At 39.8% G+C, this 19,778-nt stretch overlaps 1 protein-coding gene across 4 annotated transcripts in view; it reads right to left on the bottom strand.

Annotated features, from left to right (window-relative positions):
* Positions 1-5,781: 5,781 nt before the first annotated feature.
* GCP1 (glycoprotease 1) overlaps positions 5,782-19,778 on the bottom strand; it is a 316,675-nt gene continuing 302,678 nt past the window's right edge. For all 4 annotated transcript variants that reach the window (XM_089402282.1, XM_089402281.1, XM_089402280.1 and 1 more), the window contains one exon: positions 5,782-6,262. In XM_089402282.1, coding sequence (XP_089258408.1) covers positions 6,213-6,262 — 50 coding nt within the window. In that variant the 3' untranslated portion in view covers positions 5,782-6,212. The remainder of the gene's footprint in view (positions 6,263-19,778) is intronic.

Genomic DNA, 19,778 nt, shown 5'->3' with positions numbered 1-19,778 from the left:
GATTCTAAGATTCTATCCTACGCCCAAAATCATGGAAATTCAACATGGTATCAGAGGGTGTCTGAGCTACTTTGGAAGTCAGTGAATAAGTGTTGTGCAGAGCTAATTACAACTTAAGAGGGAGTTGGTCACATTGTAGGTGACAATGTCGAAGTTTCAGGCTGGTATCTGGTATGAGGACAGATTGGATGGGTTGTCCAACTATAGTCCATGGAAGGAAAGGATCAAATTGGTCTTGTTGGTCAATGGGATTTGGGAGTTTTTTGAGAAAGACATAAAGAAGCCAATTGACCTAAAGGAGTTGGAAGTGTACGAGGATTTGGATACGAGGGTGAGATTGATCATCCTTGATGGTGTGAAGGATTCCCTAATACTTCATTTCTCCAAGAAGAACACTGCACATGAAACGTGGATGGCTCTTCATAATTTGTTCCAGAATAAGAACGAGAACTAGATATGGTATTGGAGGAGAAGTTGAAGTCCACTAAGATGATACAAGGTGAAGGAGTGACTTCGTATCTGATGAGATAATCACAAGTCAAAGATGAGCTTGCTATCGTCGGTGTGACTATTTCAGATTCTAATATGGTGAGGATTGCTTTGAAAGAGTTCACCGAGGAATGGAAGCCCTTCATTAAGGGGATCATTGCTAGAGAGAAGTTCCCAGACTGAAATAGGTTGTGGGACGACTTCATTCAGGAAGAGTTGCGAGACAAGGATCTTCATCTGAAGAAGAGGGCTTCACAGGATGATATGGCACTTGCAACATGAATGAAGGGTAAGAAAAAGAAGGACTTCAATAAAATCAAGTGTTTCAACTATGGCGAGATGGGCCATTTTTCATCAAGATGTCCGATGAAGAAGAACAGAGATGGCGAGAAGTAGAAAGAGAAGCAAGTTGTCGGTGTTGCCACTTCTACTAAGATAGATGCTCTCACCAGAAGATTGGAGGATGAATTTGCCATGATCTCTCATTTATCGCAGGGTGCTATCGATGAGGATGGATAGTACGTGGACAGTGGTGCGGCAAAACATATGACAGGGTCACAGGAGGTTTTTGAGACTCTACCTGAATGGGACTAGAAGTTGCACATGGTGTTGGGCGACAAAAGTCATAAGGAAATCTGAGGATCGAGAGTTGTGCCATTCAAAATGGAGACAGGACGAGTGATGCGGGTCTAGGATGTACTATTTGTACCAAGTCTCAGATATAGCGTGATTTCTGTCTCGATGATCAAGAAGAAGGGGTTTGAGGTCTTGTTTCAGGATGGGAAGGCAAGAATCAGACGTAGAGGCTCTAGCTCTAATGGGATTGTGCTTGGAGTTAGAGTACATGGTTTATATAGGCTAACAGAAAAGCCTATGGATGATGGGAAGTAGGTGGAGAAGGTGTAGGTTCTAGAGAAGCAGTTGCAGGTGCAGGGTTTAGAGGTACAAGTACAGGTTCCTGAGAAGAAGGTCCAGGTTCCAAAGGATCAGAGGGAGTCAAGTTCTATCGGGAGCTTGCAAATTCAAAGGGAGACTTTGCAGCCCAAAAAGGGTGCGTGGTCAGTGGAAAGCAAGGGTGCTTCCACATCTGACAAGAAGGAATAATGGAGGGATTGGAAAGTGATACGGGAGAAGAAGAAGAAGAAAGATGCTTCCAGTGACAGTGACACTTTCGAGAGAGGCGTAGTTCATGCTTCAAGGATTGATGTAGTGGTGAGCGCCAAGAGTTGGGCGAGTTTTGCGAGTAGTGATGATGATGATGATGAGTTACTTCCTTAGTCTTGGAAGTACCTCCCTTACTAAGAGGGAGTGTTGATTTTTGAGTAGCTTGGGAGGTACTCCAAGCCCTAGGGTTTGGGGTTTGGAGGGCAAAGCGCCACAAGAGTCACTTGTGGGCTTGGAACCCAAGGTTGGGGTTTTGCACCCATCGTGTTTTGGTCCAAAACCATGAGCACATTTCGACATTTTATGGATGGGGATGATAAATCTTGTCGAGACTAATCCGACGCAACAAAGATCACTCGATTCCGAGTTGTAGAAATGGAGTTATGAATTTTTGAAGTTATGGAGTGGGTTTATATTATGTGTCAAGGTCGACTTAAGTTAAATAAGCCTCTTGACAGCTGGAAAAGCCAATAGAGGACGTTTTGAGGATCCCTTCTATTGTTCCTATATATAGAAGGTGATGGAGAGTCATTTCTCTCATCCATTTGTGCAACACAAGAGCTCATCAAAGGAGCACAAGGAACTAGGTCAAGGCAGCAAGGGTATTTTTGTTGAGGCCGCAGAAAGGAGACCACTTCAGCAAGGGAAGGTTGCATGAAGCCTTCTAGGGTCTGTTTGAAGGGCTATTGACCCTTGCATGGAGGTCGAGTAAGCTAAGGGTCAACACAGGTCTGTTGGGGCATTGTTTAATGGACATGGAACTCATTTTGTGTAGGTCGTAAGCTATAGGATGGCTATGTGTTATGTGGCACGCCATCACACCACAAAAAAAGGTTGTGTAGGGTTGTTTGAGGGCTCATACATGCCCAGATCAACAGAGTAGAAGAGGATTTGTCCTGTGAGGTGATGTCACAGTGATTGAAGGTTGTTTTGGTGCTTGGTTAAGGGCTGGTGCAGCGTGCTATGATTCCCTAACCAATCACAGTCATAACAACAACATTATAATAGACTTGGAGCAACATTTTGTCTTGTGTTGGGTCATAGTTGTGACCAGATTTGGATCATTTTTATATGCAGCCTGTGGGAGCCATGAGTTGAAGGTGACTTGAGTAATTGGAAGCCTCAACAAGGTGCAGATCTCACAGTGAAGTATTGGGAGCCATTAATCTAGTGGAGGGCAGTGTGTTGGCTACCCAAAGTAACCCTAGACAAGCTATCTTGAAGTGACTGCTAGATTGGTGGATTGGAGCTCAAGGATTGGCTAGCCTAAAAGCACCGATTGGATCAGCCTTTGTACATGGAGCAGAAGTGACTTGCAATAGTGTTAGGTAGCAACCCTCTTGGAGTCTCTATGTGTTGTCCTTTGAAGGACTAAGGGGCAACTAGGGAGTAGTATGGAAGCGAAGGACCGACAGAACAAGATACAACAAAGAAGTTGCAACAAAGATTGTCATCGTATCTTGTATACCATAAACTGTTGTATTATTCACATTGGTTTAATATAACGAAGATTGGGTTGTACATTATTGTACAATATTTTGTTAAAAATTGTGTATAGTTGTGCATATATGATTTACTGCTTTATATTTTCCATTGTGCAAAGTATTTCTTGTTGAAATTCTTGGTTTGGTATTGTCGGAGATTCTAAGATTCTATCCTAGGCCCAAGATTGTGAAAATTCAACAATAGGCTAGAATAAAGTTGTGCATGGGTTGATTGGTAAAATTTAGCAATCTAGTAGAGTTATTGTTATTTAAACTCAATTAATTGAGCTCTAGTCTTTAGTAGAGTCAGTAGGAGTTTAGTTGAGTAGTTATAACAATTGTTAACTCACTGATCTCTCAGTTAACTGATCAATTTACTAAAAATAGACCCAATCATGCATGGAATTCGAATTGCCTAGTTGGAGTGGAGGAAAAGGCACATTGTAATTATCAATTGTATACTAGTTGAGTGTACAGTGTTTTTGCATTGAGCAAGTGGTCAATTCCTTTAGGAATTGCACAAGGAAATAGGGAATTCTCCTATTTTTTAAGGGCTAATTTCCTCCAGGTTTGCGCAAGGAAATAGGAAGAAAGCAGAGACCTATTTTGGCTAAGTGTTAGTCAGAGCATGTAAGTGAGCAAGAGATCATAATTGCAATGCAATATGTGCTTCAGGATTGATGTAAGACACTGTAATTGATCAATATTCTCATCTGAATTAAAGCAAAGCAACAAAGGGGTTTTTCCCTTATAAAATCACCATGTTCCTTGTGTTTTGATGGTTGCATGTTATTGCATGTGTTTCTATCATGTGTTTCCCTTTTTGCAGAATAGTAGGAGAAATTTTGTCTCTTGATTTCAATTCGATTTCATTAGCAATAACAAATTTCCTGCAATTTCTACACCTTTTGCAAATAATATCAGACACGAGACATATCCAAATTTCAGAATCAAACTTGAGTCAAAGCGAGGTATCTTTTGAGATCAACTTAGTAGGGTTTACATAGATGATTTCATGTATGAAGGGTCACCACTTTTGAGAGGGTCGACCTATGCAAATTTCAAATTTTAAAATTATTTTTCCCTCTAAGTATATTGAAGCCGACTTGATGTAATGTGATTCCTTTAATCATGCACAATTATTTTTCGTAATTAAATATGGACTAGGGAATTTCTCCCTCGCTGACAAAATTAACAATTAGTGTTGCATTGAATGTTTTTGACATTGACTTTGACAGGGCTGAAAAATTGCAAAATTGATATTTGACCAAATTTGACTTTTTTCTCATCTTTGATTGAAAACTGGATTGGTTGACTTGAGAAGTCAAGGCTTTGACCTCTGACTAGTTGTTTGATGTACTTGGACTATGTATCCCTGCTGAACCTTTGATGACCATCTAATAGAAGAATATGTTTACGTTTTCCCCCTTGTGAGTATTTTCTCTAGTCTTTGACCTAAATCTTTATGCCTCATTTATCTTGGCTGTCTTCTATTTTGCATATTGTTTACTGTTCTATCTACAACTGCTTACTAGCATTGGATGATTGAAATCTATTTTGAAAAGTGATTGCTACTGAAAAAAGAAATGGTTAAAAGTGATTGATACAACATAGAAAATTGAAAAATTAACATGACTCGCTGCATGGTGGTTAATGTTTGCCAATACAACATAGCTTTAATGACATTATTCATATTACTTTGAGAAACTTCATAGTGATAAATTGGTCTACATGCCCGTTCAATCTCTGAGTTTTGACTTTTTGCTAATGATCTAACCAGTTTTGCCCGTTCAATCTCTGAGTTTTGACTTTTTGCTAATGATCTAACCAGTTTTTTAATTATCATGTGGCATCACCCATTTTGAATGTCTTTACCTCAGAGGCTATATTTTGTTACAAAAGGTTTATTACTTATGGATTTCTGTAATGATATTATTCTAGTTATTTCTTTAGTTTATTTATGTTATATTTACTCATATTTATTGTTGTAATTTTTGTGGACATTGACTATTGTGATAAATTAGTAGACATTAATGTGTTTTCTTTCCTTCTGGGTCTATTTAATTATCCTAGTCAATACCAAAATACGGTACCATTATGAGAAACAATTAATGGCAATAGTTGGTAAACAGTAAACATATAAAATGCATTACACAAACTTTAAAATTACTATTCTCCTCTGTTTGCGAGGAGCTGCAACCTTTAGATCAGAGTTAGCTATAGAGATTTTAGATAGGATTGGCATTTTCAGGAATGATGTAAAATCTCTACAGCTCTGAACCAAAGATGGCATGTTACCTTTCATAGCTATGTAGGGATGGGTAATTTGTGAGGTCACACGTCCATAATTCTAGATGTACTTATCATTTATTAGTGAAATTAGATGAAATTTCCAAGACCAAATAGATAACTGTGCTGAAATTTTCAGTTGGAAGTGAGATGAAAATGTTGATAGTAGGTTTATTCATCAATGTAAAACATGGATTCACATAATTTTGATAAAAAGTAGGTGTGATTTTACATTTTTTTAAATGTATTTCTACTTCAACTTAAAGAATAAACATTCCAGTTCAATAAATTTCTGATATTGGCTATGATGTTATGTTAACTCTTATAAAATACATAGTTAGTTACCAAATAAATATTAAGAAAAGAAAGTTAGAAACCTTGCTGAAGCAAAAATAATTTCACATTTCACATCTGTAGGAAAGTTTATCGCAAGCATCCAGACAATTACACCTTAAGCAAACAAATAAGAAAATGAAAGACTTATTACACATGCCTATGGATTGAGAATTTTCCCCACCAGGCTATACTACACAAGGAAGCCCCCCAAAAAAATTATAGTTGGTTTCATCAACAAGTTAGTTACTAAAATACAAGTTCATAAATTCAGCAAGGCTGTCATGTGGTGCTGTAAATCCTTTCATACAGGCAACAGTCTGTGTACGTGAAACTTTTATAGCGAGTCACAAGTACGAAGAGCCTTCTCATGAATTGTGCTGTGAAGGCATTTGGATAGAGGATGTTAATGATGGATGAATTCGGGCCCTTTTGAGAGAGGGTGAACTACTCCTACCCTCTGCAAATATCTCTCCCAGTTGCCACCTTGGACGCAGATCCAACTGTTTCAAGTCAATTCAAGCTAAGCCGTAAGTCCACAAATATTCAACCAGCTTTCAAAGAAAGAAAGAAAACTTGGAAATTTTCAAAATCATCTTATCTAGAATCACAACTATACATACATTTTTCTGTTAATAGAGCTAAATATACATCTATCCTACAAATAAATCCATAGTTGGAGATTCACAACCTGTGTAAAACAACTTTAAGTCCCTGCACATAAGCTTTTGAAACTATGGAAGAAATTCTTATGAAGATACATATTACTTAACAAACTCTATCCAAGACATTTAACTGCACATATGAGGGATCGTAGGATTAAGGCAACAATTTAAACACCTGACTTGAAATGCCATTGCAGCGGTCTGGAATAGCAGAAAATGCAAAGATGTCCAATGCTCATCCAGAACATGATAAGACTAATGAAGAATGATGAATGGGAGCACTTGGTATCTTTAGTGCGGACAAAACCAAACAGGTAATTTCTTGATCCATAATGGATCCGTTGGCGCCCAAAGTACCTAAGGCACGATGCTCAAAATATGGGCTGTCACCTATTCCCTACTCACTCTGTTTAAGCGCTCTCCTAAACAAGCTATGGGGGGTAGTCCCTAAAGATAAATGGAAAAGGAAAACTTGTTGGAACAACAAGTTCTAGGAGACTAAGGGGAAGACAATTACCTCTCTAGACAACTTGATTAGGGATTAATTAGCAAGTAAGCTTATTGTTATTGAGCAAGGTGGGTATTTAAAAGATAGATTCGATTAGATCAGTGTGACACTTAATGTGATTAAAAGTGAGAGACTAGTGCCTTAATAACATGCTCAAATATAAATTAAAGTACTTGCAGATAACAATACAATGTCAAGCTGTAAAGTAGGCAATGTTGCAAGAAAAATGTTGGTACGAGAGATCAAAGAAATCAAAACTATGAGCAATAAGAGATAAGATTGCAAGAGAAATAAAACTTGTACTTTAAGTAAAGATGATATTCAAGAAATCGTAAGCTTGGAAATTTGCAAGTATAAAATGACCTCACAATTCCAATTACAATAATTAATTGAAATGCGGGCAATGATGCAAAACTAATCTATGTGATATGCAAAGTCTTGGTTAATTTTACTTATATGCCTAAACTAAGGGTGAAGACCCTCCCCTCAATTATCAAAGCAAGTCTTAGAACAAGGTTGTTGGGAGAAGTGTTGGGGAATCACAATAATTAATTGAAATGCGGGCAATGATGCAAAACTAATCTATGTGAGATGCAAAGTCTTGGTTAATTTTTATTTTTTATTTTTTGTTAAAAAAAAAAAAGTCTTGGTTAATTTCACTTATATGCTTAAACTAAGGGTGCAGACCCTCCCCTCAATTATCAAAGCAAGTTTTAGAACAAGGTTGTTGGGAGAAGTGTTGGGGAAGGAGGCTAAGGCCTCATTAACGATACCTACTCAGGACTTCTAGCAACACAAGTGCCTCCATTCCTACAAGGGACTCGGCCATAAGAGAATTGCAAGATCACCTAGTTTAACAGTTGTTTAAGGGCCAAGCTTCTTAAATTGAATGGTGGAGAAGGTTGTCCTATCTTTCTATCAGTCAAGCTTATGCTTGGAGGTAAATTTTAGGAATGCAATCTAGATCTAAGATGCAAATGCAAATGCTTCAATGAGATCCAATTTCAACAATGATGCTTCAATAGAGGAAACTTATAATCAGGATCTATAAAAATCACTTAAACGACCAGATTATTAGCTTATGACAATGACAATGAAGCAAATTTAAGGATACTCAATGAAACAAGAGAGATGAAATTAGATTTGGATGTTAGAGCAATATCCCAAAATGCCTTTAACAATAAGTGCTTCTTAAGATGTTCTTTACTTATATTAGACAATGCAAACCAATAAAGTCATATGATGAAGGTGTTGATTTGGGGTAGCATCAAATGTGCTCTAGCCATGAAAATTGGTGGAGAGGCTAAAGCACATGAGATCTCCATGACCCAGAAATGGTTTGGACAGATTGTACCTGGTTTGAGAGATATTAAAATAATTAATATTTTTAACAGAGTTCCTAAGTCTAAACTTAGTAAAAATAAAATATTAATGGGTATTAATATAAAACTGGGTTAGAAGGTTCCAAAAGTCATGGATCAAGCCAAATCTAATCTTAGTCGTTGATTAGAGATTTAATCTCGGCTGTTGAAGGACCAACGAGAAAAGTATAAAAGGAGGCTTGAGGGTCAGTTGGAAGATACACTAGAGTGATCAGTCATTCATTTTGCTAGAGCGGGGTTGCTAAGAAAATTTGAATCAGTGATCAACAGTGAGGGGCAGTGAGTATGAGGCAAAGAGGTAGAGACAGTATTGAGAGACCAACACAAAAGCAAAGAGAGCGAGAGCAGCAGCCAGTTCAGGCCACACAGAGCCCAACAGAGACAATGCAGAGGCCAAAGGGACTGCGTCATCCATGCAGACGCTGCTGGAGTGACGTAGAGGGTCCCAGAAGTTGCGCAGTGCCTCAAAGGGCTGACGCAGAGGGTCTTGGGACTGACGCGGGTCAGCAGGAGGCTGACGCAGAGGCCAGAAGGGCCAGCGTTGAGCTTCAGAGTCGCCGGAGAGGGTTTCATGGGACAGGTTTTCTGAATGCCTGTTTCCAAATATAGAGGTATTGGTGCCGTGTATTTTTCTCTGTTGGGTGAGCCGGTTAGGCACTTAGTTGTACTCAAGGAAATATTGCATAATAATATACCCTCATAATAGCTACACCGGTTTTCCCGCATTGGGTTTTTCCGGGGACATTTGTCCAAAAATAATGGTGTCACTTGTGTGTTTGTTTTCTTTTAGCGGATGATCTGTAGATATTGTGACTGTATTGTGTTTATTTCGATATTTATATGTTTAAATAACTTGTTCGTAATTAACAAGTAGGAGAAATAAACTAGAGAATACAGATAAAATTTCTAACGGGTAATACTTAGAAATTTCAACAGAAGGCACAATTGAATGACGGCAAATGAGATTGCTAACAAGAGATTAGAGAGTCTACTTTAAATGTACAATTGCAAGTGAAACAAAGATAATAACTATTTCAAATGCAATAGATCAAATAGCCAATTAATGAAACTTAAGAGATTAGATCTAAGCTATGATGACAATGAAACTAACAATGCAAGAGAGACAAGTTAGTAAGTTAGATCTAAAGACTCATAGAAGAAGAAAGAGAAGCCCTCCCTTTTAAAATAGGAGGAAGGATACCATGGGATTGAGATCCCAAAGTCCCTCAAAGAACAAAATAAGTTTTATTAATATTACAAGGGAAGATGCCCTTTAGACAGAGAGAAAGGACTCTTCAACTCAAAGAGATTTACAATGATGAAAGAACTTCATAAAAACAATCCCTTCAAGATACAAGGCCAATATGGATCAGATTTGCTTATGATTTTGATTGCAAATTATTCAAACCAACCGATCTAACCATTCAAGAACCCTCAACCTTCAACAAGGACGAATACCAATATTCAAATCGTTGAGAAATCTAGGGGCAACAAAGAAGACGATTTCTCTTGCTTGATAACTGCTTATGATAAATTTTTACTTCACTTAGTTAGCTTCTTCTATTTTCTCGTTCATTATTAGTGTTCTCATTCATCAAACAACTATCAAATCATAAATAACAGTGAAACAAAGGACATAAGATATAGGCGATCAGCTAGGGCCAAAACCTCTCCAATCTTGAGAGGAAAACCCAAATGAGAAACTTCAATTGACGAATTCCAAGACCTGGACCCTTGACAAAAACTGCCTCCAAGACCAAGTCAATCCATGCCTTTACTCAAGACAAACTTGCTTTTCAAGTTTCAGTAGCTTCCTCTTTCCTTTGGAAAAGAACTCGGACCTGCAACCTGTAGGAATTTACAGGGTAAGTTCCTCAGAAAGAATACCAAAAGGACACCGCTCACAACCAGATCTCAAATCAATACACCAGTATTTTTGACGTGGTTAAAACCCTCAGAGTGCAAGGAGGGAAACAGTCCACGGCCTGTCCCAACGTGGGTACAGACAATTTATTAATCAAAGAATGAAAATTTACATAAGCTTCTCTCATGCACGGATTACCCGAACAATGACCCTCCATGCGCTTTAAATAGAACTCATGGACCAATCGGGTGTCAAGCCACGGATCAAGTGTCGGTAATACCGAGGTGAGAGTGAACCGTCGGATCACTACATATCGTGACCGTCGGATTGTAAGTTACAAAATGTACAACGGTAAAGAAACACACTTTACCTAACTCTAACCTAACTCTATGCTAGACCAAGTTGAACTTAACTATATCCTATGTGTCGGAATATCCTAACATCCCCCCTTAAGAACAACTTGGGATAGGATTGAAGGATTTACAAATATGACACAATAGGAGAAGGAAGGAGGCACTAGAGCCTATCCCCCCTTAGTGACAACTTCCTGAACTCCAAGCATATATCGAAGTTTAGTGAACTTCGCCTCTGTGAGAGCCTTTGTGAAGATGTCTGCAACCTGATCATCCGTTGGACAATATTGCACTTCAAGAACATGGTCATGAATGAGCTTTCTGATGAAGTGCATGTGTAGTTCAATGTGTTTGCTGCGCTGATGCTGGACTGGATCTTTGCATAGCTGAATGGCACTTTGATTATCACACCAAAGAGTGGTTGGATGCTGCTGCTCAAAGCCAAACTCTGATAGGATCTGACGAAGCCACAAGGCTTCCTTACTAGCTTCCACGGCACCACGATACTCTGCTTCTGCTGACGAAAGAGAAATGGCAGCCTGTTTCTTACAAGCCCATGTAATAGGTCCTGAACCAAGAGTGAAGACATAACCGGCAGTAGACTTCCGATCATCAAGGTCACCAGCCCAATCAGAATCAGTGAAACCAACTAACAGAGGAGTTGCTTTGGCACTGTAATGAATCCCAAACTGTACTGTACCTCGAACATAACGAAGTATTCTTTTAGCTGCTTTCCAATGACTTTCACGGGGGTTTTGCATAAAACGAGCAACAAGGCCAACAGCAAAGGAAAGATCAGGACGAGTATGGGTTAAATACAAGAGTTTTCCGACAAGTTGACGGTATAAGGTAGCATCAACTTCAGGAGAAGTACAAGAGACTGAAAGTTTGACTCCAGACTGAAAGGGAGAAGGGGCTGGCTTACAGTCTTCCATGTGAAAATGACGAAGAATATCACAAGCATACTTGGACTGGGAAAGGAAAATACCTTCTTGGGATTGCAAGACTTGAAGACCGAGAAAATAGTGTAAGTGTCCTAAGTCTGTCATTTCAAATTTCTTTTTAAGGCTGGACTTCACATGGTTTATAAGGTTGGGATCACTACCAGTAAGAATAAGATCATCAACATAAAGAACAAGGATGATAAGAGAGTTGCCCACTTTCTTGGTGTAGACAGTATTGTCAGAATGACACCTAGAAAAGCCAGATTCTAAAAGAAAGCTATCCATTTTGGCATACCAAGCCCGAGGAGCTTGCTTGAGGCCATAAAGGGATTTCTTAAGTCGACAAACGAGGCTGGAGTCTGTTTGTATGAAGCCAATGGGTTGTTCCATATAGATTTCTTCCTGCAAGTCCCCATGCAAGAAGGCAGATTTAACATCCATTTGATGGACTTCCCATTTTAAAGAGGCAGCAAGGGAAAGAACAAGGCGGATAGAGTTCATTTTGGCAACTGGAGAGAAGGTTTCAGTGTAGTCAATGCCTTCAACCTGTGAAAAGCCCTTAGCAACTAGACGAGCTTTATGTTTATCAACTTTCCCATCTGGTCCATACTTGGTTCTGTAAACCCATTTGCATCTAACAAGTTTGCGTCCCTTTGGTAGAGGAACAAGATCCCATGTATCATTTGTCATCAATGAATGATATTCTTCATTCATAGCTGCTTCCCAATGTGGATGGCCTGAAGCTTCTGCAAAAGTGTCAGGATCATGATTTACTGGAGCTTGAGCCAGTAAAGAAGAGGCTCTTTCAAACTGAGAACGTGTACGTCGCTGATCTGTAGGATCACCGGCAAGATCACCTGCTGCATCCCGAGTAGCACGGACCCATCTTGGAAGTTGAGGATCCTGAGAAGGTGGGGGAGGATTATCATCCTCGCTTTCATCATCAGAAGAAGAAATGTTTTCAAAGATAGAAGAGATAGGAAGAGGTGGCACATCCGCCGGACTAGGCTCGCAGGCCGATTTATTTTCATCAAATTTTACATCTCTTCTAATGATAACATTTTTGGACTTAAATGGAATAAGTCTATAACCTTTTACATCTTCAGAATATCCAACAAAAGTACATTTCTCACTCTTAGGTTCTAAAGCTTTATGCTTTTCATCTGGAATATGGGCCCATGCTTCACTTCCAAACACACGAAAGTGACTTACATCTGGTTTAATGGAACTCCAAGCTTCTTCTGGAGTGATATTCTCTAGAACCTTAGTAGGAGTGCGATTGATTATATAATTTGCACAATTAATTGCTTCGGCCCAAAAACTAAGACTGAGTCCTTTAGATTGCAGCATACAATTAGCCATTTCCTTTAAGGTGCGATTTTTCCTTTCAGCTACACCATTTTGTTGTGGAGTGTATGGAACAGTATGTTGCATTTGAATTCCATTTTCGGTGCAAAAGTTGATGAATGCGTTTTTAACATATTCTCCACCATTATCAGTTCTTAGCTTAAGAATTTGATGTCCAGATTGTTTTTCAACAAATGCTTTGAAGGCCAAAAAAGTGCTAAATACTTCGCTCTTGAGTTTTAAGAAGTATACCCAAGTGCGTCTAGAGAAATCATCAATGAAAGTTAAGAAGTACTTGCAGCCAGAGAATGAAGCAACAGGAAGAGGACCACATAAATCACTGTGCACAAGCTGTAAAGGGGCTGAGGCGTGCCAAGAGGCACGTTTGTCAAAACTGTCCCGATGATGTTTTCCGAGTACACATCCGGAACAAACACCATCTTTGCAAGATACCATAGGAAGACCTGTCACCATATTTTCTTTACATAGATGCTGAAGGGAGCGATAGTTTAAGTGACCAAACCGCTCATGCCAAAGTTTGCTCACTTCATCATTATGAGCAACAAATACTGAGGGAAGATGGGATGACCCAAAGTTGTGAAACTTATACAACCTTTTGGAATCATCAGCAAGACCAGTAGCTAGAATCTGTTTAGGATCTTTTAGATCCTTGATTACAACATCATGAGGTGAAAATTCAACAATTTTACCTTCACCTGAATGAGTTATCTGATAGACAGATAGAAGGTTGCAGGATAAGTTTGGAACACATAATACATCATTGAACTGACCATTGTCTAGATGAACAGTTCCAGTCCCTACAACATTAAGAGATCTATCATCACCAACATATATATTTTTGGTGTTACAATCATTTAAAGAAGAAAACATGGCTTGGTTTTTGGCCATGTGACAAGAGGCTCCAGAATCAATGAGCCACTCATGAGAATGAGAAGAAGAAGAAGATACATTTAATGCATAACCAGACTGAGATGATTGACGATGACATGCAGAAAGTGCCGTTCCGGAAGTTGAAGTTGAAGTAGGCTCCAGATGGATGTTATGTTTCTTCATTGCGGCTTCCAAGGCTTCCATCTTCTTAAAGCATTTAGATTCTAAGTGGCCATCTCGATTACAAAAGTTACAATGTCTGTCAGTCCTCTTCCATTTGTTTTTATTGGTCTTGTCATTTTGCTGAAATGATCTTTCATCTTGAGGCTGAGTTGGTTTAGGACCATTCCTTTGAGGATAAGACTTCTTAGGATTCTTTGAATTTGGTTGCTGCTGGGCGGCTAACGCTTTCGAGGAAGAGTTTCCAAGATTAAGAAGACCAAGGTGTAAGAGTTTTTCTTGTTCTCTTATTAAGGAATCACAAAAGGAGTCAAAGGAAGGGGGTTTGTAGTCTTTGCCTTGACAAATGAAAGCTTCCCTTGTAGAATGGAAAGTGGAAACAAATACAGAGTAGGCTGGTCCCAACTTAGTAAGGATGGAATAAATAAGGTTACCATCTTCTTTCTTAACTTTAACACCTTCCAAGAGATATCTAAGGGTCTTGAATTTGGACAAGAAATCTTCAATGCAAGAAAAATTATTAGGATCCAAAGTAAGCAACTCATTCTCAAGTTGATGGGCTCTAATTTCATTTTTAATCCCAAAAACTTTAGCAAGTTTTTCTAATGCTTCATGAGGAGTTTCAATTTCTGCAATGTGGAATCTAAGATCAGGAGAAACAGACATTCCTATCAAACCACGTGCTTGATCTTGTCTATTTTCCCATTTTTCGGCCTTGTCTTCATCTTTGGGTTTCTTCTCTTGGTCTGTCCGTCTGTGGCTATTCTGAAGAGACCTTTACTTCTAAGTAAATCTCCCATGTAGGCTACCCATTGGAAGTAGTTAGTGCTGTCAAGAATGACTTGGCATGGACTTTCCATTTTTTGAAAAAAAAAACCTGAAGCTGAAGATGCTGAAAGTAAGTGGTCCAATGGATAGATCTCGAAAAAAAAAGCGGTTTTAAAAAAAACGGCTCTGAAAAAGGCTTCCGGATGAAGAAGTTATGGCTTTTTGAAAAAAAAATTGTTGACGTTGCCGGCAAAGTGCACGAATGTGCGGGCATGAAAAAAATCCGCCCCCACAAAATGGAGACTTGAACCCAAGACCTCTACTCTCTTAAAAAGTCTTTGAACCAATTGATCTATACAAAATATTTGAGAGAGAGAGAGAGAGAGAGAGAGAGAGAGAGAGAGGGGAGGGGGGGGGGCCTCGATTTGCGTGCTTGCCTTGGGAAGGCTCTTTTCCCCTACAAAACACAAAACACAAAACCCAACACGAATATGCAAAGAAAAACGAACCTTACGGCTCAAAGTTAGCTTTAGCCAAAAAACTAGAATTTTTAAAAAAAATCTCAAAGTTAGCTTTTAACCGAAAAACTAAATATTTTTCTCAATGTTTCTGATTTTCCAAGATCACACTAAGGTGCAGGGAAAAGAGCATACGCATGAGAAAAATCCTTTCTTTCTGTTTCTGATTTGCCCAGATCGCACAGAGTCGCAGGGCAAAGAGCATACGCAGAAATGAAAGGTATAGATCCGGGAAAAAAAAGGCTAAATAAACCGAAACCGAAATAAGCAGAGAGAAAATGACAGTAAACTGCAAAAAAAAAAAACACTGTATACCTCCCGATCTGAAAAATGACGCAGCTAGGGCTACCGGAAACCTTTTCGCGTGAAACGAAAGGGGTTCCTCACTGAAACAGATGCTCCGAACGCAACAGAGCAGTCCTCTCGGCCCGAAAGCAGTCAGAAACAGCAGATCTAGGAAACGACAGCCGCATGCAGTTCTACCGGCTTCAGATTTGGATCACCAACGGACGCGGCCCTCAAATAGCTCTGATACCATGTAGGAATTTACAGGGTAAGTTCCTCAGAAAGAATACCAAAAGGACACCGCTCACAACCAGATCTCAAATCAATACACCAGTATTTTTGACGTGGTTAAAACCCTCAGAGTGCAAGGAGGGAAACAGTCCACGGCCTGTCCCAACGTGGGTACAGACAATTTATTAATCAAAGAATGAAAATTTACATAAGCTTCTCTCATGCACGGATTACCCGAACAATGACCCTCCATGCGCTTTAAATAGAACTCATGGACCAATCGGGTGTCAAGCCACGGATCAAGTGTCGGTAATACCGAGGTGAGAGTGAACCGTCGGATCACTACATATCGTGACCGTCGGATTGTAAGTTACAAAATGTACAACGGTAAAGAAACACACTTTACCTAACTCTAACCTAACTCTATGCTAGACCAAGTTGAACTTAACTATATCCTATGTGTCGGAATATCCTAACACAACCTTGACTGTAATTTCAGCTCCTTCTGCGTGCAACTTTCGACCTCCTACAATTCTTTCACATGTGACCAAACTAGGGCAGATTGGAGAGAGATTCTTCTTTGCTGGCCTTGGACTTGTCTTCTTATAATTTTGGCTTGCACGAGATCCTTCACATCCAAAATTTCGGCTTCCTTGAGGTCTGCAATTCAGTCTTCCTGCAATATGTGGATGCCTTAATTTACCTCGCACATGTGAAAGAATTCAACCCAAAGACAGATCTAAAAATTTTGATTTCTTCTCTCTTCTTTCATTCTTTTCTTCCTCGCACTTTTGCTCTTCTTTGATCGAACTTGTGAGTGGATTTAATGTCTCCTTGAATGAGGTTGAGACCTTCTTTATATAGGCTTCACGTCCATCCTTTTAAGGCAACTTGTAGCTGCATTTAGGCCGACTTGTCATGTTAGGAGGGCCGACTTGTTGATGAAGATTATAACTTCTAGATGATTGTTGCTATATGGTTCAATCTATGTTTTTTTTGTATCTAATTCATCATTCTACATGCTTTTGTTGACATACATGCATCAAAATATAAAAAGTATAAAAATATATATTATATAAAAAATGGCTCCCCGAATTGCTCCCAAAATGGGAGCTTCTAAAAATGTCGCTCCCGCTCCCAAGCCCAGAGTGCAAACCAAATAGGGTTGAGTGAGTGCCTCTCGGAGGAGACCCGATTACTCACCATGGAGAGTTGAGTAAGGTCTAGACAAAATCACACACCAGGATAGGGTGTAGTGAGGTTTGTTATTATTTGGACTAGAACGAACAAAGTTCGTTCTTCAAGTTAAATGCTCCAGAAGACTTGGAATATGTAGATCTGCATTGAAGATACCATAATATATATTAAAATATATGAATGAGAATGGTGATATAATTGGGAGTGAGGGTCTTGTATATATAGCCAGGTAAGTACCCTTTCACGAAAAGTCATGTCTGTAGAGACATGCCTCTTTGTTTAACTAATTATTATTTAGTTACATATTATTATGATTATTATTTATCATCTATATTTATTACTTTTACATAAATTATATTCATAACATTGCCTTCCCCTTCAAAAAGCTTTGTCCTCAAAGCTTGCTAATGAAAATGGGAGCCACTGTAGGTATGACCTTTTTTGTTTGTTTGTTTAAATAGTTTCCTTTAAATAATACCAAATGAAGTGAACAAATCTGCTACAGGACGACGACAGTGGAGGTCAAGCTGTCAGAGGCATTGGCGGTGGCAACAGTACAATGGCAGTAGTTCGGGTTGTGCAAGGGTAGTCGTAGGTAAGTTCGTTTGTTTTATATATATGTGTCTGTGTGTGTTTTACTTTTATTTTATTTTTTAACTTTTGGCTTCGAATCTTATATATTTTGATTTTTTGAACTTTTATTTTTATTTTTTTAATATTATGATTTTCGATTTTTTTTTCTTCTTTTAAAAAATGGCCAAGGGCCTCTAACGAATTCAGCAACAGAGAAACTCCAAAAGTGTGGCGAAATGCTTCAATCTTGACGGCAACAATGTTGACGAAACCTTGATGGCCAAGGGCCTAGATTAGGAGCATGACTCTGTGCAGTGGTGGAGCGGCTAGAGGGTCGTGTTGATTTCCAGTAGCATCGGATGCGCCCTAAGTCTCAAATTTTGCAGGGAGGCTTGGGTACATGCATTCCAAAGAACCTAGAAAGTGTTTTTGGAAATTCCACCCAGAGGCAGTTTTATTAAAATAATTAATTATTTTTAATGGGTCCGTAAGTCTAAACTTAGGAAATTAAAATAATTAATTGGTATTAATCTAACTGTGGGTGTAACTTCTAAAAGAAGACTAGGATCAAGCAGAAATGATCTTAGCCATTGATTAGCTTCTAATCTGAGTTGTTGAATGTCAACAAGAAGATTATTTAAGGAGGCTTGAGGGTCATTTGTAAAACATACTGAGAGAGATCAAGAAGATCGAATTTCTCAGAAAGGGCAGCGCAGTAGTTGTTAGAGGAGTGATCAAAGTGATCTTTTGCAGTGAGGGGCAGAGATAGTATCGAGAAGAGGGAAGCAGTCCTGGGCCGGAGAGTACAAGGAAGAGAGGGCAAAATGACGTCCAGAGAGAGGTAGACGTTGGCCCACGCAGTGGCAGCGCAGGCCTTAGAGGGAGATTGAACAACTGCTAAGGAAATCGAGTTTCAGAAGCCGGGAGCGGGGGTGTGAGACCAGGAGGCAAAATTTCGGAATTTCCAGCTAGTAGAGGGTCCGAAGGAGGAGCAGTTCGACATTTTCATGGCAGAGATGGCAGTGAGTGGAATGCGAGATCAAGACAGGTTGGATGGGGCATCCAACTATGTGATCTGGAAGGCAAGGATGTCATGCCTTCTAGACGAGAATTTTCTCAAGGTCTATGTCGATAGTGTGGTGGCTGAGCCATGGATCCAAATTAGCTAAAGAAGTACAAGGGAGAAATAGTGAAGGCCAAGAGGATGATCCTTGATGGAGTAAAAGATCACATGGTATGTCACATTGCTAGCAGAGGGACTGCTAAGGAGATGTGGAATGCCTTGGCAATGCTATATCAAGGATCTTCAGAGCATCGGAAGATGTAATTAGAGTAGAAATTGAGATCTGCATAGATGTAGAAGGGGGAGCGCATTGAGCCGTTCCTCACAAAGCTTCAGGAGACCTAGGACGAGTTAGCAGTTGTGGTGTTTACACCTCAAGGTTCTGAGATGGTGAGGCAGGCGCTAAACTCAGTCTCAGAAGAGTGGCAAGTCTTTGTCCCGAGCATCCTGGGCAGGGTCGTTTTGCCAAACTGGGATAGTATGTGCGCAGCTCTCAAGCAGGAAGAGCTGAGGAGAGATCTAGTCAAGTGTAATCTTGACAGAAGCTGCAACAGTCGGTCGAAGCCCAAGGAGGAGGAAGAGAATGCAGCGCTTGCATCCAAGGGGTAGCAGGAGCAGCGGAGGCGGAAGAAGGATATCTCGAAGATCAAATGCTTTAGGTGTGGTGAAATGGGTCACTACGCAACACAGTGTCCTCTCAGGAAGAAGGACAAAGTTGAGAACCACAATCCGAAGGCTGCACCCATGAAGATCGAGGAGGATGAGTTTTCCATGACAGCTGAGATACCTCCAAGAGGGAGGTGGGCCGATTTAGAGTTGTAGTTTGAAAGAGCTACATATGGGCAGGATCCTTGAGGAGCCCACCTCTCAGATAAATTCCTTGCTACGGGAGCCCAAATCAAATGTAGCAGGATGGATCAGTGTCAGTTGGTGTAGAGGAGTGTTGGAGCAACAAATGCAGTGGCCAGAAAGCCAAGTCTAAGCAGCATAGTGCAGAGTTGCAGCCATGCAATAGCAGCAACAGCGCAGTGGCTTCAAAGGGATAACATGGGACTAGCAGTAGTCAGATCTTCGGCATCGAGATGCATCATACTGAACAAAAGTTCAGTGATTTAGAATGTTTTTCCGTTTCTGATACCGTAGCAGCAGCAGTTTGCAGTGCAGGGGCAGTTGGCAGTGGCAGTGCCAGCAACAGCACGGATGCAGAAATTCAGAGGGAGATGTAGTATGGATGCAGTGTTGATAGTGGC

The sequence above is a fragment of the Pinus tabuliformis genome, chromosome 2_1 (genome assembly GCF_031772625.1).
Source record: "Pinus tabuliformis cultivar Carrire ecotype Pingquan chromosome 2_1, CPIR1, whole genome shotgun sequence".
Taxonomy (NCBI): Eukaryota; Viridiplantae; Streptophyta; class Pinopsida; order Pinales; family Pinaceae; genus Pinus; species Pinus tabuliformis.
This window is presented reverse-complemented; position numbering and strand designations above follow the sequence as displayed.